A 25,725-nucleotide genomic window follows, 5' to 3' on the forward strand; every position below is an offset into this window, starting at 1 on the left:
GGAGCCGGGGGCTCGAACCGGGATCCTTATGCTGGTCCTTGTGCTTTGCGCCACGTGCGCTTAACCCGCTTCGCCACCGCCCAGCCCCCTCATTTATTTATTTTTAACCAGAGGCACTGTTCAGATCTGGCTGATGGTGGTGTGGGGGATTGAACCTGGGACTTTGGAGCCTCAGCATGAGAGTCTCTTCGCATAATCACTGTGCTATGCCCTTCACATCTCTCTCTCTCTTCCCTTTCAGTTTCTCTGTATCCAATAAATGGATAAATACAAAATTTTAAAAAGATTTCATTTATTGATTTATTATTGGATAGAGACAGAAAAATTAAGAGGGGAGTGGTAGTAGAGAGATAAAGACAGAAAGACACCTGCAGCCCTGCTTCACCACTCATGAAGTCGTCCTCCCTACAGGTGGGGGCTGGGGCTTGAACCCAGGTCCTTGAGCCCTGTAATGTGTACAATTAACCAGGTGTGCCACCACCAGGCCCAGGAATTGCAATTTAAAGAGACAGCAATCACAGCCGTCGCCCACACCTGCCTGGTGGGTGGCCGGGGTTCCCTGCGACACTGACACAGTCACAGCGGCAGGGCTGGGGCGTTCCACAGCCTCCTCCCCATAGGACAGCCCTGCCGCTGTGCTGGGCCTGAGAGAGCAGTGTCTGTCTGTCTGTCACATCTCAGGGGACACTGAGGGGGGCCCTGGGCCAGAGCTCCTGCTAGCCGCAGGCTCGATCCCCATCAGAGCACACCGGAGCTCCGGCCCCAGCACTGAACGATCGAGTGGAAGGCTGAAGGCAGCAAGGTGGCCGCAGGCGTGCCCAGCTCCGGAGGGTGGCATCATGGCCCCGTCCACCCACAGCCCTGCCCCCTTATCCCCAGGAGCCACCCGGCCTCAGAGTCACCGTTGCAGAGGGACTCTGGTCCACCTCTCCCACCAGCACCCGTCCTGTCCAGTGACACCTGCCCTGAGCCCCACTCCCGCTCCCACCCCACCCCCGGCGACCCTCCCCACGGCCAGGGTGCAGGGGGAGGGGGCAGAGGTTGAAAGGTCCCTGCGGAGCAGCCCGGGCTGATCATTAACCGGGGGCCACTATAAGGACAGGGATGGTGCCGGGGTGCCACACCTGCAGCTATGGCCGGCCCCGTGAGCCCCAACCCCGAGACTGGGTCCCCCGCACCCCCCGAGCTGTCCCAGCGCCTCCACAATGCGGCTGACATCTCTGTCATCCTCATCTACTTCATCGTGGTGGCAGCTGTGGGGCTGTGGGTACGTGGGGGCGGGTTTGGGGTGTGTGTGACACGGCTGTCCCTCCTGTGTCCCCATCCCATCCCCCCGATGGCTCCCAGGCTGGAGGTGCCACCCTCCCTGTCACTGTCACTTGCCACAGCCCAGCAGGAGCTGCACCATGTCCCCGGGTGCTCCCCTAGGCCGCGTGCCACGCTGGGGGGGGGGGGAGGAAGCACCGCACCGAACAGCCACAACGGGCGACCGTGGCGTCAGCCCCAGTGTCCCGGCCCCGTGTGGCCACCCTGGGGTGCTGGGTCGCGTGGATGGTTGCGCCCTGAGGCCCTCACCGCCTGTCCTCCCCTTCGCCTGCCCAGGCCATGCTGAAGACGAACCGTGGCACAGTGGGCGGCTTCTTCCTGGCGGGCAAAGACATGAGCTGGTGGCCGGTGAGTGATGGGCCGGGGCTGGCCCCCCTCAAGCCGGGACACCTCAGGTCTCCGCTCCCGGTTCCAGCACCTACTTTCTCTGCCGGGGCTGCCCTCATGCTTGGGGCTGGGGGGCTCGCTGCACCCAGGGGCACTAACAGCCCTGCAGATCACACACCCCAATTTTGCCTGCCGGGCCAATGTTCACCCACGCCCAGAAGAGAACAGCAGACTCAGCAGAGTGTGGGCTGGCTGCCACAGGCCCTGGGCTCCAGCCCTTGGCCGGCACAAAGGGAGCTCCATGTGTGGTGGGGGCCTCAGTGGAATTCCTCTCCCTCTCTCTCTCCCTCTCCCTCTGCCTCTGCCTCTCCCTCTCCCTCTCCCTCTCCCTCTCTCTCTCATAATAAACAAAGAGCATCCAAGGGTGCTGGCACTGAAGGTGCCCAAGCCCATGAGCTGCACCTCTAAAAGGAGCTCAGGACACGCAAGAAGGTGGGGGTGCTCTGCCCACTGTCTGGCCCCCTCCCCTCCCCGTGCCCACCTGTACCTGTGCTCGTGTCAGTCACGACCTGGTGCCCCTGACCCTGGGTGCCCTCCCCCTGTCCCTGGGTTTCCCCGTGTCTGCATGCTGTCCTTACATAGGTGCCCCTGATCTGGATGTCCCCTGTTCCTGGATGCACCCTGTCCCTGGGTGTCCCCTGTCCCTGGGTGTCCCCTGTCCCTGGATGCCCCCTGTCCCTGGGTGTCCCCTGTCCCTGGATGCCCCCTGTCCCTAGGTGTCCCCTGTCCCTGGATGTCCCCTGTCCCTGGGTTCCCCCTGTCCCTGGGTGTCCCCTGTCCCTGGATGTCCCCTGTCTCTGGATGTCCCCTGTCCCTGGATGCCCCCTGTCCCTGGTTGTCCCCTGTCCCTAGGTGTCCCCTGTCCCTGGGTTCCCCCTGTCCCTGGGTGTCCCCTGTCCCTGGGTGTCCCCTGTCCCTGAATGTCCCCTGTCCCTGGATGTCCCCTGTCCCTGGATGTCCCCTGTCCCTGGATGCCCCCTGTCCCTGGATGTCCCCTGTCCCTGGATGCCCTCCTGTCCCTGGGTTCCCCCTGTCCCTGGGTGTCCCCTGTCCCTGGGTGTCCCCTGTCCCTGGATGCCCTCCTGTCCCTGGGTGTCCCCTGTCCCTGGGTGTCCTCCTTTTTTTATATTTATTTTATTTATTTATTCCCTTCTGTTGCCCTTGTTGTTTTATTGTTGTAGTTATTATTATTGTTGTTGGATAGGACAGAGAGAAATGGAGAGAGGGAGGGGAAGACAGAGAGGAGGAGAGAAAGACAGACACCTGCAGACCTGCTTCACCACCTGTGAAGCGACTCCCCTGCAGGTGGGGAGCCGGGGGCTCGAACTGGGATCCTTATGCCGGTCCTTGTGCTTTGCGCCACCTGCGCTTAACCCGCTGCACTACAGCCCGACTCCCCCTGGGTGTCCTCCTTACATAGGTGCCCTTCTGACCTGGGTGCCCCTGTCACAGTGACAGCTTGGGGACGGGTGTGAGAGGCTGTACCTGCCAGGAGCTGGTCTGGTGCTCAGGGCGACGCGTGGCCTCATTCCCAGTGGGGCTGAGGGGACAGAGGCCGGGAGCAGACAGACACAGGAACAGAGCTAGGAGTCTGATGCAGAGCCCAGGGCGTGGGGGCTGGGAGCAGGGCTGCTGGGCGGAGGTGACACTCTTCACTGTGAACAGTCTTGTCACCTCATGTCACCATAATTGAAAGAAAGGTTTTGAAAATCAACTCTTTATTTTACCAGGGCACTGCTCAACTCTGGCTTATGGTGGTTCAGGGGACTGCACTTGGGACTTTAGAGCCTCAGGCACGGGAGTTTCTTTGCAGAACCATTATGCTGTCTGTCCCCAGCCTAGAAAGTTATTGTACTTCTTCATTCCTTTTATTTATTTATTTTTTGCCTCCAGGGTTATGGCCGGAGCTCGGTGCCTGCACTATGAATCCACTGCTCCTGGAGCCCATTTCCCCCCCCTTTTGTTGCCCTTATTGTTGTTGTTGTTGATTTTAATATTTTTTTAGATTTTTAAAATTTATTTATTAATGAGAAAGACAGGAGGAGAGAGAAAGAGCCAGACATCACTCTGGCACATGTGCTGTCAGGGATCGAACCCAGGACCCCATGCTTGAGAGAGTCCAAAGCTTTATCACTGCACCACCTCCCAGACTACTTGCTTTTAATTTTTTAATCTTTATTTATTTATTGCACAGAGACAGCGAGAAGTCAAGGGGGAAGGGGTGATAGAGAGGGAGAGACAGAGACACTTGCAGCCCTGCTTCACCACTCGGAAAGCTTTCCCCCTGCAGGTGGGGGCTGGGGGCTCAAACATCGCAACATCCCTTGTTTATTGTTGTTGTTATTGATGTCGTTGTTGGATAGGACAGAGAGAAATGGAGAGAGGAGGGGAAGACAGAGAGGGGGAGAGAAAGACAGACATCTGCAGACCTGCTTCACTGCCTGTGAAGTGAAGTGACTCCCCTGCAGGTGAGGAGTCGGAGGCTCGAACCAGGATCCTTACGCCACCTGCACTTAACCCACTGCACTGCTGCCCAGCCCCCTATTTATTTATTTTTGAATGAAAGGGAGAAAGATAGGAGGAGACCAGAGTCCTACTGAGCTCTGGCTGATGGTGGTGCTGGGGATTAAGCCTTAGGCAGGAGAGTCTGTTTGCAGATTCTCTGTTATGCTGTTTCCCAGGCCTGAAAACAATTCCTCTCCACTCAAATGCACTGAGCTTTCTTGTGCCAGCCTGGAGTCTCAGCTCAGTGGTGGAGCCCCAGGCCCCATGGCCACGCACCTGGGGGATGATGAGGATGGGGCCCTGTGGCCACTGCCCTGGGTGCCGGGGTCTTTATCCCACCCTGTTCTGGGGGCCGGGGTCTGCGCCCCACCAGACACTGTCTCCGCTCAGATGGGAGCCTCCCTCTTTGCCAGCAACATCAGCAGTGGGCACTTCGTGGGGCTGGCGGGCACCGGCGCGGCCACGGGCATCAGCGTCGTGACCTTTGAGTGGAACGTGAGTGGTCCCGGGAGGTCCCCTACGGGAGGCCCTGGCATCTGGTGGCTCCAGCCCTCGGGGGTGAGGGAGGCAAGAGCAAGGCCCCAGGGTGGAGGACAGGACACTCCCCGGACCATGTGTGTGATACCATCAGGGGCTGGCCACTGGGCGGGGCTGGCCTGCTCTGCGGGCACTCTGCCCCTGACCAGTCTGGGCTCCTGCTGTGCCTGTCCCAACAAGGCCTGCCCCACAGCTGCCCTCTGCTGGCAGGGCACGGCCAGCTGTCCAGGTCCTGTCAAGTTCTCTGTCCCCGGCCCTCTGCTGCCCAGGTCCAGCCCGGCTCTCCCCTCCTGCCCTCTGCTGCCCAGGTCCTGCCCAGCTCTCCCCTCCTGCCCTCTGCTGCCCAGGCCCCTGCCCAGCTCTCCCCTCCTGCCCTCTGCTGCCCAGGCCCCTGCCCAGCTCTCCCCTCCTGCCCTCTGCTGCCCAGGCCCCTGCCCAGCTCTCCCCTCCTGCCCTCTGCTGCCCAGGTCCTGCCCAGCTCTCCCCTCCTGCCCTCTGCTGCCCAGGTCCCGTCCAGCTCTCCCCTCCTGCCCTCTGCTGCCCAGGTCCTGCCCAGCTCTCCCCTCCTGCCCTCTGCTGCCCAGGTCCTGCCCAGCTCTCCCCTCCTGCCCTCTGCTGCCCAGGCCCCTGCCCAGCTCTCCCCTCCTGCCCTCTGCTGCCCAGGTCCTGCCCAGCTCTCCCCTCCTGCCCTCTGCTGCCCAGGCCCCTGCCCAGCTCTCCCCTCCTGCCCTCTGCTGCCCAGGCCCTGCCCAGCTCTCCCCTCCTGCCCTCTGCTGCCCAGGCCCCATCCATCTCTCCCCTCCTGCCCTCTGCTGCCCAGGCCCCTGCCCAGCTCTCCCCTCCTGCCCTCTGCTGCCCAGGCCCCTGCCCAGCTCTCCCCTCCTGCCCTCTGCTGCCCAGGCCCCATCCATCTCTCCCCTCCTGCCCTCTGCTGTTGGGTCTTTGAGTGGCCGTCCCCCACCCCACCTGTCTGTCTGTCTTGCAGTCTGTGTTCCTGGTGCTGATTCTAGGCTGGATCTTTGTGCCCATATACATCAAGTCAGGGGTGAGTGTGGACCCCTCGCTCGTGGCCCTTGTGGCTGCCCAGCTCCGGCCTCACCATCTGAGGCCCCACGGTGACTGAGGGAGGCTGCTGGTGTCCTCACACACCTGTGTACTGCGGCCGCCAGAGGACACCTAGGGTGGGGCACAGTGAGGGTCCAGCTCTCACAGCTCTTGAGACCTGCCCTCCCCTGTGTGCTGGCACCACGTGGGGTGTTGGGGGGCAGTGTGGGGCCCCAGGTGAGCAGGGGGTCAGGGCCACCCACGAGGTGCAGGGCCCCAGCTGAGCCGCTGGCTGAGTGCTCAGGTCACCCTGGGGTCAGGGTCACCTGTGGGGTGGGTGCAGGGCCCCAGCTGAGCCCCTGGCTGAGTCCCCAGGTCACCCCGGGGTCAGGGCTGCCCGTGAGGTGCGGGGCCCCAGCTGAGCCCTGTGGTGTCCACAGGTGCTGACCATGCCTCAGTACCTGAAGAAGCGTTTTGGAGGGCAACGCCTGCAGGTCTACCTGTCCGTCCTCACCATCTTCATCTGTGTGGCTCTGAGGATCTCTGTGAGTCTCACCTGGGCAGTGTGGGGTCCAGGTGTGTGTGGGGTCCAGGTGTGTGTGGGGTCCAGGTGTGTGTGGGGTCCAGGTGTGTGTGAGGTCCAGGTGTGTGTGTGGGGTCCAGGTGTGTGTATGGGGTCCAGGTGTGTGTGGGGTCCAGGTGTGTGTGGGGCCCAGGTGTGTGGTGGGGGGCAGGTGTGTGTGGGGTCCATGTGTGTGTGTGGTCCAGGTGTGTGTGGGGTCCAGGTGTGTGTGTGGTCCAGGTGTGTGTGGGGTCCAGGTGTTTGTGGGGTCCAGGTGTGTGTGGGGTCCAGGTGTGTGTGGGGCCCAGGTGTGTGTGGGGTCCAGGTGTGTGCGGGGCCCAGGTGTGTGTGGGGGGGCCCAGGTGTGTGTGGGGTCCAGGTGTGTGTGTGGTCCAGGTGTGTGTGGGGCCCAGGTGTGTGTGGGGTCCAGGTGTGTGTGGGGTCCAGGGTGTGTATGTGGTCCAGGTGTGTGTGGGGTCCAGGTGTGTGTGGGGTCCAGGTGTGTGTGGGGTCCAGGTGTGTGTGAGGTCCAGGTGTGTGTGTGGGGCCCAGGTGTGTGTGAGGGGGCCCAGGTGTGTGTGGGGTCCAGGTGTGTGTGGGGTCCAGGTGTGTGTGAGGTCCAGGTGTGTGTGTGGGGTCCAGGTGTGTGTATGGGGTCCAGGTGTGTGTGGGGTCCAGGTGTGTGTGGGGCCCAGGTGTGTGGTGGGGGGCAGGTGTGTGGGGGGTCCAGGTGTGTGTGGGGTCCATGTGTGTGTGTGGTCCAGGTGTGTGTGGGGTCCAGATGTGTGTGTGGTCCAGGTGTGTGTGGGGTCCAGGTGTTTGTGGGGTCCAGGTGTGTGTGGGGTCCAGGTGTGTGTGTGGTCCAGGTGTGTGTGGGGTCCAGGTGTTGTGGGGTCCAGGTGTGTGTGGGGCCCAGGTGTGTGTGGGGTCCAGGTGTGTGTGGGGCCCAGGTGTGTGTGTGGGGGCCCAGGTGTGTGTGGGGTCCAGGTGTGTGTGGGGTCCAGGTGTGTGGTCCAGGTGTGTGTGTGGGGTCCAGGTGTGTGTGGGGCCCAGGTGTGTGGGTGGGGCCCAGGTGTGTGTGAGGGGGCCCAGGTGTGTGTGGGGTCCAGGTGTGTGTGGGGTCCAGGGTGTGTGTGGGGTCCAGGTGTGTGTGGGGTCCAGGTGTGTGTGGGGTCCAGGTGTGTGTGGGGTCCAGGTGTGTGTGGGGTCCAGGTATGTGTGGGGTCCAGGTGTGTGTGTGGGGTCCAGGGTGTGTGTGGGGTCTAGGTGTGTGTGTGTGTGGTCCAGGTGTGTGTGTGGGGTCCAGGTGTGTGTGGGGCCCAGGTGTGTGTGTGGGGCCCAGGTGTGTTTATGGGGTCCAGGTGTGTGTGGGGTGCAGGGTGTATGTGGGGTGCAGGGTGTATGTGGGGTGCAGGGTGTGTGTGGGGTGCAGGGTGTATGTGGGGTGCAGGGTGTGTGTGGGGTCCAGGTGTGTGTGGGGTCCAGGTGTGTGTGGGGTCTAGGTGTGTGTGTGGTCCAGGTGTGTGTGGGGTCCAGGTGTGTGGGTCCAGGTGTGTGTGGGGTCTAGGTGTGTGTGGGGTCCAGGTGTGTGTGGGGTCCAGGTGTGTGTGGGGTCCAGGTGTGTGTGTGGGGTCCAGGGTGTGTGTGGGGTCCAGGTGTGTGTGTGTGTGGTCCAGGTGTGTGTGTGGGGTCCAGGTGTGTGTGGGGCCCAGGTGTGTGGGTGGGGCCCAGGTGTGTGTGAGGGGGCCCAGGTGTGTGTGGGGTCCAGGTGTGTGTGGGGTCCAGGGTGTGTGTGGGGTCCAGGTGTGTGTGGGGTCCAGGTGTGTGTGGGGTCCAGGTGTGTGTGGGGTCCAGGTGTGTGTGGGGTCCAGGTGTGTGTGTGGGGTCCAGGGTGTGTGTGGGGTCTAGGTGTGTGTGTGTGTGGTCCAGGTGTGTGTGTGGGGTCCAGGTGTGTGTGGGGCCCAGGTGTGTGTGTGGGGCCCAGGTGTGTTTATGGGGTCCAGGTGTGTGTGGGGTGCAGGGTGTATGTGGGGTGCAGGGTGTATGTGGGGTGCAGGGTGTGTGTGGGGTGCAGGGTGTATGTGGGGTGCAGGGTGTGTGTGGGGTCCAGGTGTGTGTGGGGTCCAGGTGTGTGTGGGGTCTAGGTGTGTGTGTGGTCCAGGTGTGTGTGGGGTCCAGGTGTGTGGGTCCAGGTGTGTGTGGGGTCCAGGTGTGTGTGGGGTGCAGGGTGTATGTGGGGTGCAGGGTGTGTGTGGGGTCCAGGTGTGTGTGGGTCCAGGTGTGTGGGTCCAGGTGTGTGTGGGGTCCAGGTGTGTGTGGGGTCCAGGTGTGTGGGTCCAGGTGTGTGTGGTCCAGGTGTGTGCGTCCAGGTGTATATGGGTACAGTGTGGAGTGCCCAGGGACGCCCCTCAGCGCTCTGTCCACAGTCCGACCTCTTCTCGGGAGCCATCTTCATCAAGCTGGCGCTGGGGCTGGACCTGTACTTGGCCATCTTCCTCCTGCTGGCCATCACGGCCCTCTACACCATCTCAGGTGAGCCCGCCCAGAGCTGGGTCCTTGCTGGGGGAACCCTGCAGCTCTGCCGTTAGCGCCGCCCACTGGGCACGGCAATGCCGGCTCCAAAGTCCCGGGTTTGATCCCCGGGGCTGCCCTGCGGCATGTTGAAGCCACACACAGAGATGGCCCGTGCACCTGCAACTCAGCCCAGAGGGCCTCTGGGGCCAGGTAGAGACGGGTGAGAGACAGCATGAGAGACATGGTGAGAGACAGGGTGAGAGACAGGGTGAGAGATGGGGTGAGAGGCAGGGTGAGAGATGGGGTGAGGGGCGGGGTGAGGGACATGGTGAGAGGCATGGTGAGAGATGGGGTGAGAGACATGGTGAGAGACATGGTGAGAGATGGGGTGAGAGGCATGGTGAGAGATGGGGTGAGAGACATGGTGAGAGATGGGGTGAGAGACATGGTGAGAGATGGGGTGAGAGACATGGTGAGAGATGGGGTGAGAGACATGGTGAGAGACATGGTGAGAGATGGGGTGAGAGACATGGTGAGAGATGGGGTGAGAGACATGGTGAGAGACATGGTGAGAGATGGGGTGGGAGACACAGTGAGAGACACGGTGAGAGGCATGGTGAGAGATGGGGTGAGAGGCACGGTGAGAGACACGGTGAGAGGCATGGTGAGAGATGGGGTGAGAGGCATGGTGAGAGATGGGGTGAGAGGCACGGTGAGAGACATGGTGAGAGGCATGGTGAGAGATGGGGTGAGAGGCATGGTGAGAGATGGGGTGAGAGGCACGGTGAGAGATGGGGTGAGAGGCACGGTGAGAGATGGGGTGAGAGACATGGTGAGAGACATGGTGAGAGATGGGGTGGGAGGCATGGTGAGAGATGGGGTGGGAGACATGGTGAGAGACATGGTGAGAGATGGGGTGAGAGACATGGTGAGAGATGGGGTGAGAGACATGGTGAGAGACATGGTGGGAGACATGGTGAGAGACATGGTGAGAGATGGGGTGAAAGACATGGTGAGAGATGGGGTGAGAGGCGGGTGAGAGGGGTGGGATCTGGGTGCTGACGTATCCCACGCGCTCCTCCAGGGGGCCTGGCTGCGGTCATCTACACAGACACGCTGCAGACGGCCATCATGCTCGTGGGCTCCTTCATCCTCACGGGCTTTGGTGAGTGGCCGCGCTTCTGGTAGAGGGGACACGGCCCTCATAGCCAAGGCAGCACCAACGGGCCTGTTCACACAGCACAGCAAGACGTCTCAGGGGAGTCGGGCAGTAGCGCAGTGGGTTAAGCACTTGTGGCGCAAAGCACAAGGACCGGCCTAAGGATCCTGGTTAGAGCCCCCGGCTCCCCACCTGCAGGGGAGTCGCTTTACAGTAAAGCAGGTCTGCAGGTGTCTGTCTTTCTCTCCCCCTCTCTGTCTTCCCCTCCTCTCTCCATTTCTCTCTGTCCTGTCCAACAACGACGACATCAATAACAACCACCACAACAATAAAACAACAAGGGCAACAAAAGGGAATAAATAAATTTTAAAAAAAACACGTCTCAGGCCTGCTCCACCAGCTGTCACCTCACTGTCCCCTCACTGTCTCCTACTGTCTGCACTGTCCCCTCACTGTCCTCACTGTCCCCTCACTGTCCCCTCACTGTCCTCACTGTCTCCTCACTGTCCTCACTGTCCCCTCACTGTCCCCTCACTGTCCCTCACTGTCTCCTCACTGTCCTCACTGTCTCCTCACTGTCCCCTCACTGTCCTCACTGTCCTCACTGTCTCCTCACTGTCCTCACTGTCCCTCACTGTCCTCACTGTCCCCTCACTGTCCTCACTGTCTCCTCACTGTCCTCACTGTCTCCTCACTGTCCCCTCACTGTCTCCTCACTGTCTTTACTGTCCTCACTGTCCTCACTGTCCCTCACTATCCTCACTCTCCTCACTGTCCTCACTGTCTCCTCACTGTCCTCACTGTTCTCACTGTCTCCTCACTGTCCTCACTGTCCCCTCAATGTCTCCTACTGTCTGCACTGTCCCCTCAATGTCTCCTACTGTCCGCACTGTCCCCTCACTGTCCCCACACGGCCTATCCCTGCAGCCTTCGCCGAGGTTGGTGACTACGAGAGCTTCACAGAGAAGTACATGCAGGCCGTCCCCTCCGTGGTCCATGGTGACAACCTGACCATCAGCCCTGCCTGCTACACGCCCCTGCCAGACTCCTTCCACATCTTCCGTGACCCCATCACCGGGGACATCCCCTGGCCAGGCATCGTGTTCGGCAACGCCTTTGTGGGGCTGTGGTACTGGTGCACCGACCAGGTGGGTGAGCCGGGAGGTCGCAGGCCACAGCCGCCGTCCCACCACAGGGTCCCGGCCGGGGCACCTGGTCTCTCCAGGCTTCCGTCCCAACCAAGACACTGTTTGGACCCTGGGAGCCGTGCCCAATGCTTGGCTGACCCAGCAGTGTCTGTCCCTGCCCCGTGTCTGTCCCTGCCCCGTGTCTGTCCCTGCCCTGTGTCTGTCCCTGTAATGTGTCTGTCCCTGCCCCATGTCTGTCCCTGTCATGTGTCTGTCCCTGCCCCGTTTCTGTCCCTGTCATGTGTCTGTCCCTGCCCCGTGTCTGTCCCTGTCCCGTGTCTGTCCCTGCCCCGTGTCTGTCCCTGCCCCGTGTCTGTCCCTGCCCCGTGTCTGTCCCTGCCCCATGTCTGTCCCTGTCCCGTGTCTCTCCCTGCCCCGTGTCTGTCCCTGCCCCGTGCCTGTCCCTGTCCCGTGTCTGTCCCTGCCCTGTGGCTGTCCCACCTGCTGCAGTGGGGGACCCCGCTCAGCCCGTCTGTTGCCCCAGGTCATCGTGCAGCGCTGCCTGTCAGGCAAGAACATGTCCCATGTGAAGGCAGCCTCTGTTCTGTGTGGTTACCTCAAGCTGCTGCCGCTCTTCTTCATGGTGATGCCGGGGATGATCAGCCGCATCCTCTACACCGGTGACACAGCCCGCTCATGAGGGCCAGGGCTGGGCTGGGGTCTCTCTGCTCATGGGGGCTGGGTTGTGGTCTCCCCGTTCACGGGGGCTGGGGCTGGGCTGGGGGTCTCCCTGCTCACGGGGGCCGGGGCTGGGCTGGGGTCTCCCTGCTCATGGGGGCCGGGGCTGGGCTGGGGTCTCCCTGTTCATGGGGGCCGGGGCTGGGCTGGGGTCTCCCTGTTCATGGGGGCTGGGGCTGGGCTGGGGTCTCCCTGCTCACGGGGGCTGGGCTGGGGTCTCTCCACTCATGGGGGCAGGGGCTGGGTTGGGGGTCTCCCCGCTCACGGGGGCTGGACTGGGGTCTCTCCACTCAGTGTGGCCAGGGGCTGGGCTGGGAGGGGTCTTCCCGCTCAGTGGGGCCGGGGACACAGGCACCCAGAGGGACAGCTGCTGCCTGACGCCCGCGTCCCCAGACAGGGTGGCCTGCGTGGTGCCTTCAGAGTGCTTGAAGCACTGTGGATCCGAGGTGGGCTGCACCAACTATGCCTACCCCATCCTGGTCATGGAGCTCATGCCCAATGGTGAGGGCAGGGTGCTGGAGTGGGGGCAGTGCTGGGGTGAGGCATTGCTGGGGTGAGGCAGTGCTGGGGTGGGGGCAGTGCTGGGGTGGGGGCAGTGCTGGGGTGGGGGCACTGCTGGGGTGAGGCAGTGCTGGGGTGGGGGCAGTGCTGGGGTGGGGGCAGTGCTGGGGTGGGGGCAGTGCTGGGGTGAGGCAGTGCTGGGGTGGGGGCAGTGCTGGGGTGGGGGCACTGCTGGGGTGGGGGCAGTGCTGGGGTGGGGGCAGTGCTGGGGTGAGGCTGTGCTGGGGTGGGGGCAGTGCTGGGGTGGGGGCAGTGCTGGGGTGGGGGCAGTGCTGGGGTGAGGCAGTGCTGGGGTGGGGGCAGTGCTGGGGTGGGGGCAGTGCTGGGGTGAGGGCAGTGCTGGGGTGGGGGCAGTGCTGGGGTGAGGGCAGTGCTGGGTGGGGGCAGTGCTGGGGTGAGGCAGTGCTGGGGTGGGGGCAGTGCTGGGGTGGGGGCAGTGCTGGGGTGAGGCAGTGCTGGGGTGGGGGCAGTGCTGGGGTGGGGGCAGTGCTGGGTGGGGGCAGTGCTGGGGTGAGGCAGTGCTGGGGTGGGGGCAGTGCTGGGGTGAGGGCAGTGCTGGGGTGAGGCAGTGCTGGGGTGAGGCAGTGCTGGGGTGGGGGCAGTGCTGGGGTGGGGGCAGTGCTGGGGTGGGGGCAGTGCTGGGGTGGGGGCAGTGCTGGGGTGGGGGCAGTGCTGGGGTGAGGGCAGTGCTGGGGTGGGGGCAGTGCTGGGGTGGGGGCAGTGCTGGGGTAGGGGCAGTGCTGGGGTGAGGCAGTGCTGGGGTGAGGCAGTGCTGGGGTGGGGGTCATGCTAGGTGGGGGCAGTGCTGGGGTGGGGGCAGTGCTGGGGTGAGGCATTGCTGGGGTGAGGCATTGCTGGGGTGAGGCATTGCTGGGGTGAGGCATTGCTGGGGTGAGGCATTGCTGGGGTGAGGCAGTGCTGGGGTGAGGCAGTGCTGGGGTGGGGGCAGTGCTGGGGTGGGGGCAGTGCTGGGGTGAGGCATTGCTGGGGTGAGGCATTGCTGGGGTGAGGCATTGCTGGGGTGAGGCAGTGCTGGGGTGGGGGCAGTGCTGGGGTGGGGGCAGTGCTGGGGTGGGGGCAGTGCTGGGGTGGGGGCAGTGCTGGGGTGAGGCATTGCTGGGGTGAGGCAGTGCTGGGGTGAGGCAGTGCTGGGGTGGGGGCAGTGCTGGGGTGGGGGCAGTGCTGGGGTGAGGCAGTGCTGGGGTGAGGCAGTGCTGGGGTGGGGGTCATGCTAGGTGGGGGCCATGCTAGGTGGGGGCAGTGCTGGGGTGAGGCAGTGTGGGGTGCTGTGCTGGGGGTGGGGGCAGTGCTGGGGTGAGGCAGTGCGGGGGGCTGTGCTGGGGGTGGGGGCAGTGCTGGGGGTGGGGGCAGTGCAGGGGGCTGTGCTGGGGTGGGGGCAGTCTGCGGGAGAGCACCTGTGAGGTAGGTAGGGTGCCGTCAGTCTTGGGGCGCTGAGGGTGTTTGCCAGGCTGGGCCTTCCCCGGCTTCAGATCCTTGGTGGTCCCCTGCGGGGCTCGGGTGACCGTCCGTCCGTTCGTCTGCCCCGCAGGGCTGCGCGGCCTGATGATATCGGTCATGCTGGCCTCGCTCATGAGCTCCCTGACGTCCATCTTCAACAGCGCCAGCACGCTGTTCACCGTGGACATCTACACCAAGGTGCGCAAGGGCGCCTCGGAGAAGGAGCTGCTGGTGGCTGCTCGGTGAGGCAGCCCGGGGAGGGGCCTCCACGCTCCAGAGCCTTTCACTCCCACCTCTGCGCTTGGGCTGGGGCTGTGGGCAGGGTGCAGGGGGCAGGGGGCAGGGGCTAAGGCTGGGGCAGGGGGCTGGGGGCAGGGGCAGGGGGCTGGGGCAGGGGGCTGGGGCTGGGGCAGGGGGCTAATGCTGGGGCAGGGGCAGGGGGCTGGGGCTGGAGCAGGGGGCCGGGAGCTGGGGCAGGGGGCTGGGGCTAGGGTTGGGGGCTGGGAGTGGGAGCAGGTCAGGAGGCTGGCAGCTGGAGGCAGGGGGCTGGGGCTGGAGCAGGGGGCTAATGCTGGGGCAGGGGGCTAAACCTGGGGCAGGGGCAGGGGGCTAGGACGGGGACTGGGGCTGGCAGCTGGGCACAGGGGCTAAGGCTGGGGCAGGAGGCTGGGGCTGGGGCAAGGGGCTAGGGTTGGGGGCTGGAAGTGAGAGCAGGTCAGGGGGCTGGCAGCTGGGGGCAGGGGGCTAAGGCTGGGGCTGGGGCTGGTGTTGGGGGGTGAGTCCTGGGGACTGGAGCTGGGTAGTGGCAGAGGGCTGAGGCTGGGGCTGCGGTTGGGCCCTGTGTTGGGGTCTGCGGCCTGGGGGCTGTGGCTGGGGCCAGGGGCTTGGGGATGGTTCTGGGGCAGGGGGCTGTGGGTTTGGCTGGGGTTAGGGGCTGTGGTAGGGGGCTGGGGCTGGCGTTGGGTGCTAGTGTTTGAGACTGGGGCTGGGGGCCGTGGGTAGGGTCAGGGGAAGGACTGTGGGCAGGGGGCATGGGGCTGGGATGAGTGAAGGGGCCTGGGGCTGGGTTAGGGATTGTGGCTCGGGCCTCTGGCTTGTGTTGGGGGCTGGGGACAGTGGGCTTGTCTGGGGGCAGGGACTGGGCTGGGACCTGGGGGTTGGTCTGGGACTGGGTTTGGGGCTGGGCCTGGGGGTTGGGGGCTGGCAGCTGGGACTGGGTTGGGGCCTAGGGGCTGGGACGGGTCTGGGGGCTGTTGGCTGGGTTTGGGTCAGTGGGCTGGGGCTATGGCTGGGGCTGTTATTTCGGGGCAGGAGCTGGGGGCATGATTTTGCGGCTAGAGGCTGAGGCTGGATGTTGGAAACTGGGTTTGGGGGTTGTGGGCAGGTGGCAGGGGGTAGTGGCTGTGGCCAAGGTTCTGGGGGCTGCGGCGGGTCCAGGAGGCTAGGGGTTAAGGAATGGTGGCTGGGGGTAGGGAGTTGGGGGTTGAGGCAGGGGCCTATTTCTGGAGACTTGGAGTTGGGTGCTGGGGCCTGATGGTAGGGGTCAGGGGAGCAAGGGGGCAGGGTGCTGTGTGCTGGGTGCTGGGGCCTGATGGTAGGGGTCAGGGAAACAAGGGGTCAGGGTGCTGTGTGCTGGGTGCTGGGGCCTGATGGTAGAGGTCAGGGGAGCAAGGGGCTGGGTGCTGTGTGCTGGGGCCTGATGGTAGGGGTCAGGGGAGGAAGGGGCTGGGTGCTGTGTGCTGGGTGCTGGGGCCTGATGGTAGAGGTCAGGGAAACAAGGGGGCAGGGTGCTGTGTGCTGGGTGCTGGGGCCTGATGGTAGAGGTCATGGGAGCAAGGGGGCAGGGTGCTGTGTGCTGGGTGCTGGGGCCTGATGGTAGAGGTCAGGGAGCAAGGGGCTGGGTGCTGTGTGCTGGGTGCTGGGGCCTGATGGTAGAGGTCAGGGGAGCAAGGGGGCAGGGTGCTGGTTGCTGGGTGCTGCCTCTCCCACAATGCACATGCATATGGCTCATGCATACGGCCATGGGTTCAAGCCCCAGCACCCAGCACCCAGCACCCTTGAGAGCACTCACACAGAGGAAGCTTCTTGAGGGTGCAGCCGGGCTGAGACAACTTTCCTTCTCCCACCTTCCCCCATGGTAACTCCTTTCCTTTTTTTTAAATGATTTTATTTGATAGGACACGGAAAAATCAAGGTGGAAGAGGGAGAGAAATAGAGAGATACCTGCAGCCCTGCTTCAGCACTCATGAAGCTTCCCCCCTGCAGGTGGGGACCAGGGACTTGAACCCGGGTCCTTGTGCACTGTAACACATGTGCTTAACTCAGTGCGTTCAGGAACAAGCAGAGAGGAGGTGGCACGTGAGGAGAGTGGGCAGCGATAGAGGGAAGGTCAGGTGGGGACCCCCGCCAAAGGCTGGGGACAGCAAGGCTTTGACCCTGTGTCACACACCATGACCGCAGCCCGGGGTTGCTCTCTGAGGGAGGACATGGGGAGCAGGGGTGCACAAGGACCCCTCTAGCCCTACCCTCCTGTCCCTGTCCCCCCCTGCCACGACATCCCTGTGTAGGGGGACGTGGGGATTCGTAGTCAGTCAAGAGGCCGTCCCTGTGCCCACACGGTCAGCGCTGCCAGGCACCAGGGCTCAGAGCAGCCAGGGCTCCACGAGGCCCCCCCACCCTGCAGAAGTAATGTGTGTGTGTGTGTGTGTGTGTGTGTGTCTGTCTGTCTGTCTGTCTGTCTGTCTGTGTCTGTGTGTGCTCAGAGCTCACCTGTAGTAGTCTCAGAGCATGGGTGGCAAGGTAGCCAGCCTCACCTGCAACTTATGTACAGAGAACCTAGCTGGTCAGGGCAAGCCAGCTAGCCCAGATTCTGGCTAAGCAAGAATGCCCGCCGGTGCCCACGGCTCAGGACGCAGACGCGGGCGGGGGGTCCCCAGCCCGGGCCCCAAGCAGAGCTGTCGCCACAGAACCAGCCAGACCAGCCATGGCCGCCGGCGCCCTGCTACGGGTCGCGTGACCATCTTGGGCGGCCCTGCAGGGTGTTTATCGTGGTCCTCATCGTGATCAGCATCCTGTGGGTGCCGCTGATCGAGGCCTCCAATAGCGGACAGCTGATCCACTACATTGAGTCCATCTCCAGCTACCTGGGGCCACCCGTCGCCACGGTCTTCCTGCTGGCCATCTTCTGCAAGAGGGTCAACGAGCAGGTGGGCGGCCTGTCCCCACGCCCCGCCCGAGCCCAGACCACGGGGATCCCCAGGCTCCGTGTCTCGTCTCTCCGTCTCCATAAACAGAGTGAGATTCTGGCTCTGGAGTCCGCCAGCGGGGCACCCCATGTTTCAGGGCCCTCCAGAAACGCCTTCTGTGTGGGCGTAAGAGGCACCCTCCTTTTTAAAATTATATTTATGTATTATTGGATAGAGACAGAAAGAAATTGAGAGGGAGGGAGAGGTAGAGAGGGAGAGAGACAGAGACCCTGCAGCCCTGCTTCACCACTCGTGAAGCTTCCCCCTTGCAGGTGGGGGCCCAGGGTTTGAACCCAGGTCCTTGTGCACTGTGATGTGAGCACTCAACCAGCTGTGCCACCGCCTGCCCCCAACACCCTCTTTTCCTGCTAGCAGGATGTGTGCTCTCTACCCAGGGCCCTAGCCGGGCCCACGTGAGTCTGGGCTCACAGCCCCACCCGTTCGCACTCGCAGTGAGGGTCTTTGTTTCTCTATCCGTGTCCGTCCTTCCTAGCAGCCGGAGTGTGGAGTTAATGTAGCTGGATAAAGAGCCTATGGACCACACACTCTTTGGAATACTACTCTGCCATTAAGAAGGTGGCATTGTGTCTCAGGGTTTGTCCCTACCCAAGGGTGGCCCTGCCCTGGACCCCAGGTGCAGAGGCCTGGCTGGTAGGCAGGTGGGCACAGCTGTGGCCTGGGTGACGGGGTGATGCAGCCGTGGCCTGGCTGGTGGAGTGGACGGGAAGCTTGGCTGGCATGGTGTGGCCTGGCCAGCTTGCCCTCTGACGCAAGGCCCCGTGCCGCTTCCTCCACAGGGGGCGTTCTGGGCCCTCATCACTGGGCTGGCAGTGGGCCTGGTGCGCATGGTGGCGGAGTTCGCCTACGGCACGGGCACCTGCCTGGAGCCCAGCGCCTGCCCCACCGTCATCTGCGGCGTGCACTACCTCTACTTCGCCCTCATCCTCGTGGCCATCACCGCCGCGGTGGGCCTGGGCGTGTCCCTGCTCACCAGGCCCATCCCCGACGTGCACGTGAGTGGGGCGGGGGCCAAGTAGTCCATGCGGAGCCTGTGCTGTCCCGGGGGCTCCCCGCGTGTGAGCGCAGGGCCACGGGACACCCGCCCACCCGGCCGGCTGGCGGCACCTGTGTGTCCCGACCCCGTGAGGTGTGGTGCAGCGGAAGGCACCTCGGGGCCATGACTCCGGGAGTCTGGGGAGGCTTTGCGGCAGAGCTGTGGCCGTGAGCCGTGGTGCACGGCGGCGCAGGGTGTCTGGGAGGCACATGGAGACGTACCGCGGGGCTCAGACAGGGAGTCCACCGGCCGGGCGGGGGAGCCGGCCGCGAGCTGAGCCGGGGCAGCTGTGGGCAGGAAGGAGGGAGAGACGGAGAACATCCCTCTGGGAAGGTGGCTAATACGGCGAGCAGCCCTTCCCCGCGTGCAGGGCAGGGCAGGGCAGGGGCTGGCAAGGTGGCAGTCAGCAGGGGCTGGCGGTCAGTTCTTGGCTGGTCCGAGCTGGGCATGTGCCCACCATGTGGCCACGGGGGCCAGGGGGGAGGCAGGCTGACCAAACCATGGCCGCGCTGCCTGAGCTCAGACTCTCAGGCTCCGCCCAGGGCGGCAGGGCCACTGGCAGTCAGCTCTGCGTAGACCTTCACGAGCGGTGAAGCAGGGCTGCAGGTGTCTCTCGTCTCTCTCCCTCTATCTCCCCCTCCCCTCTCAATTTCTTTCTGTCCTGTCCAGTAAAAAAATAGAAAGGAGAAAGAGAGGGGAAGGAGGGAGAGAGGGGGCTTCCTGGGGGCTCAGGCCACTGCTCTGCTTCTGTTTGCCTGTGGGGTGGGGACGTCAAGGACCTTCCCAGGTGAACGGGCAGACACACAGACAGCTCCAGGGAAGCAGGTGGTGGCCAGCGGGCAGACAGGCAGTGGGGGCACCCAGCAGGAGCCCAAGCACCTCACAAGAGTGACTCTGCCCTGCTCAGGTCCTGGCCCCAGGCCACAGCCAGTGTCTGGACACAAAAGCCGGAGCCCAGATGGGCCACTGCTGGGAGCCCAGTGGTCGGGGCCGGTGTCCTCGAGGGCTGTGCAGGCAGCTGCTCTGGGCAGGCGGGCGGGCGGGCGGGTCAGGGCAGGGGGCTGGGGAGCACCCAGGAGAGCAGGGACCCGGGCTGGGGGTGGGTGGGGGGGTCCTGCTTTGGAGGCCGTGCGGACGCGGGGTGGCTGCGCCCGAGGCGTGGGGCTGAGCGCAGGTCCCCACAGCTGTACCGCCTGTGCTGGGCTCTGAGGAATAGCACAGAGGAGAGAGTGGACATTGACGCTGAGAACAACGGCTGGAACGCCCAGGAGGACGCCCAGGAAGGTAGCGGTCGGTCGCCTCCCGGGATCTGGGGTGCCCCCCGCGGCAGCTGCCCCCGGCCACGCCTGTCTCTTCCCCAGAGGAGCACGAGCCGGAGGACGCTCGCAGCTGCCTGCGGAAAGGCTGCGACCTCTTCTGCGGGCTCACCCAGAAGGCGCCCCGGCTGAGCCCCGAGGAGAGGGAGGTGCTACAGAGGAAGCTGACGGACACCTCGGAGGAGCCTCTGTGGCGGAGTGTGGTCAACGCCAACGCCATCGTGCTGCTGGCCGTGGCCGTCTTCGTCCACGGCTTCTACGCCTGACGAGGGGGCCGCAGCCCCTGACAGGAGGAGCGCCGGGCAGCGGGACGGGGGCGCTGGACCTGGGCTGGGCGCCTGGCGCCTTCCGGAGGCTTCGCTCAGCTGGACGCCCTCCCGACTGCCCCCAGTGGCTCCAGGCCCCTCCTCTCCACCCCCTCCGGGTCGGGTCCTGAGACTGGAACGTGTCCCCAGGGGCCGGGCGGGGGCCGGGGGGCGTGAAGACGGTGATTAAAGTCTGCCCACAGCACAGAGCGTCTCCCCATCACGGGTGTTGGGTGGGTGGGGGTTCGTAGAGCCGCCATGTGGCTCCGGGGCCAGTGCTGCCCGTGGCCTGTGGTGGGCACGCGTGTCTCAGGCCGTGGCTGAGCGAAGGCCCCTGCTCCCGCGGGTGCTGGTGAAGCCTCACGGTCACGTCCCTGGTTTGGCCTCAGGACACTGCTCTGCGCTGCAGACCCTGGGCAGCGTGGGGTGGGGTGCGCGGGGGCTGCCTGGGGGGGCAGCTGGCTGGCTGGAGCCCGGTTCCTGCTGGAGGCTGGGAGCTGGGTAGGGCCCCGGCCTACAGGGCATTCATGCCACCCAGGACCAACCCTGGCACCGTATGGGGCTTGCCACAACACCCGGGGAGGGTCTGGTGTGTGGTGTCTCTGCCGCTCTGAACGAAGCCGTCAGCCCGGGAGCAGTGGGACCACATGCCTGCAGGTCCCGACTCCAAACAAATAAACCCAAGAAAGTTAGATGAAGGGCGGTGGTTGGCGCACCCTGTAGCGTGCCCACACCGCCATGCCCTGGGGCCTGGGTTCAAGCCCTGGTCCCTACCTGCAGGGGGAAAGCCTCATGAGTGGTGGTGAAACAGGCAGGGCTGCAAGTGTCTCTCTGTCTCTCTCCCTCCCTATCTCCCCCTCCTCTCTCAATTTCTCTCTGTCTGTGCAATAAATAAACTAGTAAATAAATGTTTAGAAGGCAGGTGGGCTTGTGGTAGGAGGTGGCCCTGGAAATTCTACACAGGGTGGGGTGGGGGCATCCAGGACGTGGCCACACCCAGCAGCCTTCAGTGCCCTGGGCCGCACTGCACTGGCACCTCCACTCCCAGCCCAGCAAAGCCAGCAGCCTCGGCGCCGAAGCCGAGTGTGTCCAGTGATGGCTGGTGGTGGGGCTGGGGCTCGAACTTGGGACCTTGGAGCCTCAGCAGGAGAGTGTCTGCAGAGCCCTTGTGCCGTCCCCGCCCCACCTTTGGGTTTACAGGGTGGGGCCCTTCAGTCCTGGGGCTGGCTGTGTGAGCCATAGTGCCGAGTGGCACCCAGGACACCCAAGCAGGTGGGGGGCTCCAAGGTCCTGGGGCCATCGTGTCCCCCTCTGTGTCCTGTGTGTGTCCCTGTGTTTGACCCTGTGTGTGTGTCCCCTTGTGTGTCCCTGTGTGTGACCCCATGTTTGACCCCACCTGTGTCCCCACCTGTGTGCCTGTGTGAGACCCCATATGCGTCCCCATGTTTGACCCCTTGTGTGACCCCATGTGTGACCACATGTGTGTCCCTGTGTGAGACCCCATATGTGTCCCCATGTTTGACCCTGTGTGTGACCCTGTGTGTGTCCCTATGTGTGACCCCATGTGTGACCCCGTGTGTGTCCCTGTGTGTGACCCCATATGTGTCCCCATGTTTGACCCTGTGTGTGTCCCTATGTGTGACCCCGTGTGTGTCCCTGTGTGTGACCCCATGTGTGACCCTGTGTGTGTCCCTATGTGTGACCCATGTGTGACCCCGTGTGTGTCCCTGTGTGTGACCCCATATGTGTCCCCATGTTTGACCCTGTGTGTGTCCCTATGTGTGACCCTATGTGTGACCCCGTGTGTGTCCCTGTGTGTGACCCCATGTGTGACCCTGTGTGTGTCCCTATGTGTGACCCATGTGTGACCCCGTGTGTGTCCCTGTGTGTGACCCCGTGTGTGACCCTGTGTGTGACCACATGTGTGTCCCTGTGTGAGACCCCATATGTGTCCCCATGTTTGACCCCGTGTGTGACCCCGTGTGTGACTCCCATGTGTGATCACGTGTTTGAGCCCAAGTGCTGGCGGCCTGCAGAGCCTCCCTGAGCAGACTCCTGTCTCCTCGCTGTGCCAGGCTGCCCTTCAGTCTCCACCGAGCGCCCAACCCGCCCATCCCAGAGGGTGGGCTTCCCTTCTGCTCTCGGGGGCTGAGCTTGGCACCCCCAGGCTCTGCTGCTTTGGCCCCAGTAGCCTCCACGCCAGGCACTGCCAGGCTTCTCACGCAGGGGCTGGCATGGCCCACGGAAGCCCGGCCACCCGAAAGGAGCAGGAGACACACACCCCCGCTGAACCCATGCACTGTGGACCCCAGAACGCCTCAGCCCCCGCCATGCCACCCCCCTCACATGGGAGAGAAGGAGAGCTTGCAGGAGGGAAGGGACCACTTTAATGGGCAGACACAGGAAGTGCTCGGCTCCCTCTAGGAGGACACACCCCACCGCAGAGCATGCTGGGAGGGACCGGTCCCCTGTGTGTGTGGGGGGGAGGCGACAGCCCCTTGGAGGACAGTCCCGCTGAGCTGACCCCGTGAGTGCCCAGTGTCATGTCCGCAGGCACCCAGGACCGGGCCAGTGCGGGGCTGCGAGCCCGACTCCAGGGGCCTTGACCCACACTTCAGGTCCCTTTCTCCCAGGTGCCCCAGAAGCGCGAAGCCACCAGCGGCCAGCGGCCAGAGGCTTAGGCGAAGTAGGCGTGGCAGAAGACGGCCACGGCCAGCAGGATGACGCCATTGATGTTCACCACCGTCCTCCACAGCGGCTTCTCCGAGGTGTCCGTCAGCTTCAGCTTCATGGCCGCCTCCTCCTCTTTGCTCAGCTTGGGGCCCTTCTGTTGGTCCAGGCCACAAAAGAGGTCGTAGGCCCGCCGGCAACAGCTTTTCTTCTCCTCAGGGGACTCTGGGGGGGGGGAGGTCACTGTGGGAGCTGCAATGCCAGGGGCCCCCCGGAACCCTGCAGCCGGGCTGACCACAGGGCGGGCACTGACCACGGGGACTGGCCATGGGGGAGCTGACCATGGGGATGAGGGCTGACCATGGGGATGGGGGCTGACCACGGGGACTGGCCATAGGGAGCTGACCACGGGGTGGGTCTGACCACGAGGTGGGCACTGACCACGGGGACTGGCCATGGGGAGCTGACCGCAGGGTGGGCACTGACCACGGTGACTGGCCATGGGGAGCTGACCATGGGGGTGGGGGATGACCACGGGGACTAGCCATGGGGAGCTGACCATGGGGATGGGGGCTGACCATGGGAATGAGGGCTGACCACGGGGACTGGCCATGGGGGAGCTGACCATGGGGATGAGGGCTGACCATGGGGACTGGCCATGGGGAGCTGACCATGGGGTTGGGGGCTGACCTTAGGGATGAGGGCTGACCACAGGGACTGGCCATGGGGGAGCTGACCATAGGGATGAGGGCTGACCATGGGGATGGGGGCTGACCATGGGGACTGGCCATGGGGAGCTGACCACAGGGTGGGCACTGACCATGGGGATGAGGGCTGACCATGGGGATGAGGGCTGACCATGGGGATGAGGGATGACCATGGGGACTGGCCATGGGGAGCTGACCACAGGGTGGGCACTGACCATGGGGATGAGGGCTGACCATGGGGATGAGGGGATGAGGGCTGACCATGGGGATGAGGGATGACCATGGGGACTGGCCATGGGGAGCTGACCACAGGGTGGGCACGGACCATGGGCACTGGCCATGGGGAGCTGACCACAGGGTGGGCACTGACCACGGGGACTGGCCATGGGGCCCTGCATCTCTCCCTCTCCAGGCCACTGAGAACGTTCCAGAGCCCTGCTGGCCCCCACCGACCTCCCTGCTTGGCCTGGCTGCGGCTGCTGTCACCTGTCTGGAAGGTGTCCTCGGGCTCCTCTGGGCGGGCATCCGGGCCCCTCTCGCGTCCAGGTCCAGACGCTCCTCCTTGCTGTTGCGCAGACTCCAGCACAGGCGGTACAGCTGAGGGCAGAGCGTGATCTGGGAGGCGCCCCCAGGACATGCCCCACCCTGGACACGGGGCCTCTCAGCCAGAAAGACAGGGCCCTACTTCTGTCCCCAAGCCAGGAGTCCGGGGACGGCTGGGAGTGGGCGCCGGGTGCATCCTGCTCTGCCCTGGACACGTCGCCCTCACGCCCCCAGGAGGCTGCTGCCCTTTGAGTCACGCCAGGTGGATGGGAGGCCTCTCAGGCAGGGGGTGTGAGTGAGAAGAGGCCCCGCGCAGAACTGACGCCCCGGTCAGAATCGGGGCTGCAGGTGGCCCTGGCCAGGCCGGGAGAGGCCTGGGGCCCTGTGGAGCCGCTGCCGGCAGACGCCTGAGCGTCCGGGCAGGTGGTGCTGAGACAGTTGTTCCCCTGTGACTGTGGGAAACACCGCCCAGACCGAGGGACAACAAGCGCCCACTGCTGGGCCTGCGGGTGCTACCATGGGGCTCCCTGGGCTGCAGGGGGCACAGAGAGGCCAGGAGGCAGGAGCCAGCACACGTCCTCCAGAGCCAGAGGGCCTGGGTTCGAGCCCGGCCCCACAAGGGAGCACAGCCAGTGGAGCCAGAGGAGTTCCAAGGCGGCCGGAGGGGGGCTAGCTCTATCATGTCGCCCCCACAAAGGATGATATCAGCTCAGAGGGTGGGGGGACTGCTGTGGAGTCCTGGGTCTCAGCACCAGGAGGGGTGCCGTGGCACAGCACTGGACTCTTAGACGTGAGGTGCCCGGTTCAATCCCCAGCCTCACAAGAGCTCTGCCCCCCCCCATCAACATGTGAAAAGGGACCCTCGGGGACGCAGAGGACTCACATGCACGTCGGGGATGGGCTTGGTGAGCAGGACACGCCCAGGATGATGAGCAGGGAGATGATGAAGAGAATGATGGCGAAGTAGAGGTAGTGCACGCCGCATATGATGGTGGGGCAGTCACTGGGCTCCATGCAGCTGCCCGTGCCGTAGGCGAACTCCGCCACCATGCGCGACACCCCGATCAGGAAGCCGATGATCAGGCCCAGAAGGCGCCCTGGGGAGCACCCGAGAGCATGGAGACCCGTGGACCCCCACCCTCCACCCGCAGCGACGCGCCCGGCCCTCGGGGGCCCTGAGGTGCTGCTGCCAGGGACGCCCTGGAGGAGGGGTGCCGCTCCTGCTGCGGCCGGCAGGCGGGCTGCTCACCGTCTGGGGAGGGGCCTGGAGCCCACGGCCCGTCCCTGCCGAGCGCCCACCCCGCCGGCCGCGGCTGGGGCCCCGAGACGCACCTGCTCATTGACGCGCTTGCAGAACACGGCCAGCAGGAAGACGGCGGCGATGGGCGGGCCCAGGTAGCTGGTGATGGACTGGATGTAGTCGAACAGCTGCCCGCTCTGCGCAGTCTGCACCATGGGCACCCAGGCAATGCTGATGCCGATGAGGGCCAGGATGAACACCCTGCGGGCAGCCACGTCAGCAGGCCACGGAGCCACCGTCCCCAGACCACGGAGCCATCGCCCCAGGCCATGGAGCCACCATCCCCAGACCACGGAGCCATCGCCCCAGGCCATGGAGCCACTGTGCCCAGACCACAGAGCCACTGTCCCAGGACATGAGCCACCATCCCCAGGACATAAAGTCACTGTCCCCACCATGGAGCCACTGTCCCAGGACATGAAGCCACCATCCCCAGACCACAGAGCCACTGTCCCCAGGACATAAAGCCACTGTCCCCAGACCACAGAGCCACTGTCCCCAGGCCATGAAGTCACCATCCCCAGGACATGAAGTCACTGTCCCCACCATGGAGCCACTGTCCCCAGGCCACAGAGCCACTGTCCCCAGGCCATGAAGTCACCATCCCCAGGCCACAGAGCCACTGTCCCCAGGCCACGGAGCCACTGTCCCAGGCCTCAGGCGCCAC

At 64.3% G+C, this 25,725-nt stretch overlaps 2 protein-coding genes across 3 annotated transcripts in view; one reads left to right on the forward strand and one right to left on the reverse strand.

The window, feature by feature from the left end:
- Nucleotides 1-1,132: 1,132 nt before the first annotated feature.
- LOC103119048 (solute carrier family 5 member 4-like) lies at nucleotides 1,133-19,799 on the forward strand. Of its 2 annotated transcripts, XM_060192775.1 has the most exons (15): nucleotides 1,133-1,267; nucleotides 1,603-1,674; nucleotides 4,609-4,713; nucleotides 5,741-5,800; nucleotides 6,240-6,344; nucleotides 8,788-8,893; nucleotides 9,960-10,040; nucleotides 10,962-11,182; nucleotides 11,706-11,841; nucleotides 12,293-12,400; nucleotides 14,010-14,160; nucleotides 16,956-17,124; nucleotides 17,961-18,176; nucleotides 19,402-19,507; nucleotides 19,579-19,799. In XM_060192775.1, exons 1-15 carry the CDS (start codon nucleotides 1,133-1,135, stop codon nucleotides 19,797-19,799), a joined length of 1,992 nt encoding a protein of 663 aa, XP_060048758.1. The 2 variants fall into 2 exon arrangements, with proteins under 2 accessions (XP_060048758.1, XP_060048759.1); XM_060192776.1 differs by lacking the exon at nucleotides 1,133-1,267 and having other exon boundaries at nucleotides 19,402-19,501.
- Nucleotides 19,800-22,369: 2,570 nt separating this feature from the next.
- The window catches only part of SLC5A1 (solute carrier family 5 member 1), a 25,152-nt gene continuing 21,796 nt past the window's right edge, over nucleotides 22,370-25,725 (reverse strand). Inside the window, 6 exon segments of the mRNA XM_060192786.1 lie at nucleotides 22,370-22,731; nucleotides 23,690-23,812; nucleotides 24,642-24,673; nucleotides 24,676-24,843; nucleotides 24,846-24,855; nucleotides 25,091-25,259. Coding sequence (XP_060048769.1) covers nucleotides 22,516-22,731; nucleotides 23,690-23,812; nucleotides 24,642-24,673; nucleotides 24,676-24,843; nucleotides 24,846-24,855; nucleotides 25,091-25,259 — 718 coding nt within the window. The 3' untranslated portion in view covers nucleotides 22,370-22,515.

The sequence above is a fragment of the Erinaceus europaeus genome, chromosome 6, assembly GCF_950295315.1.
Source record: "Erinaceus europaeus chromosome 6, mEriEur2.1, whole genome shotgun sequence".
In the NCBI taxonomy this organism is placed as follows: domain Eukaryota; kingdom Metazoa; phylum Chordata; class Mammalia; order Eulipotyphla; family Erinaceidae; genus Erinaceus; species Erinaceus europaeus.

Excerpts from the sequence above, each read along its gene's own strand:
- LOC103119048 (XM_060192775.1), top strand. The coding sequence starts at position 1,133 with ATGGCCGGCCCCGTGAGCCCCAACCCCGAGACTGGGTCCCCCGCACCC. Across the intron at positions 12,401-14,009 it reads CATGGAGCTCATGCCCAATG|GGCTGCGCGGCCTGATGATA; the intron begins GTGAGGGCAGGG and ends TCTGCCCCGCAG. Across the intron at positions 18,177-19,401 it reads GGCCCATCCCCGACGTGCAC|CTGTACCGCCTGTGCTGGGC; the intron begins GTGAGTGGGGCG and ends AGGTCCCCACAG.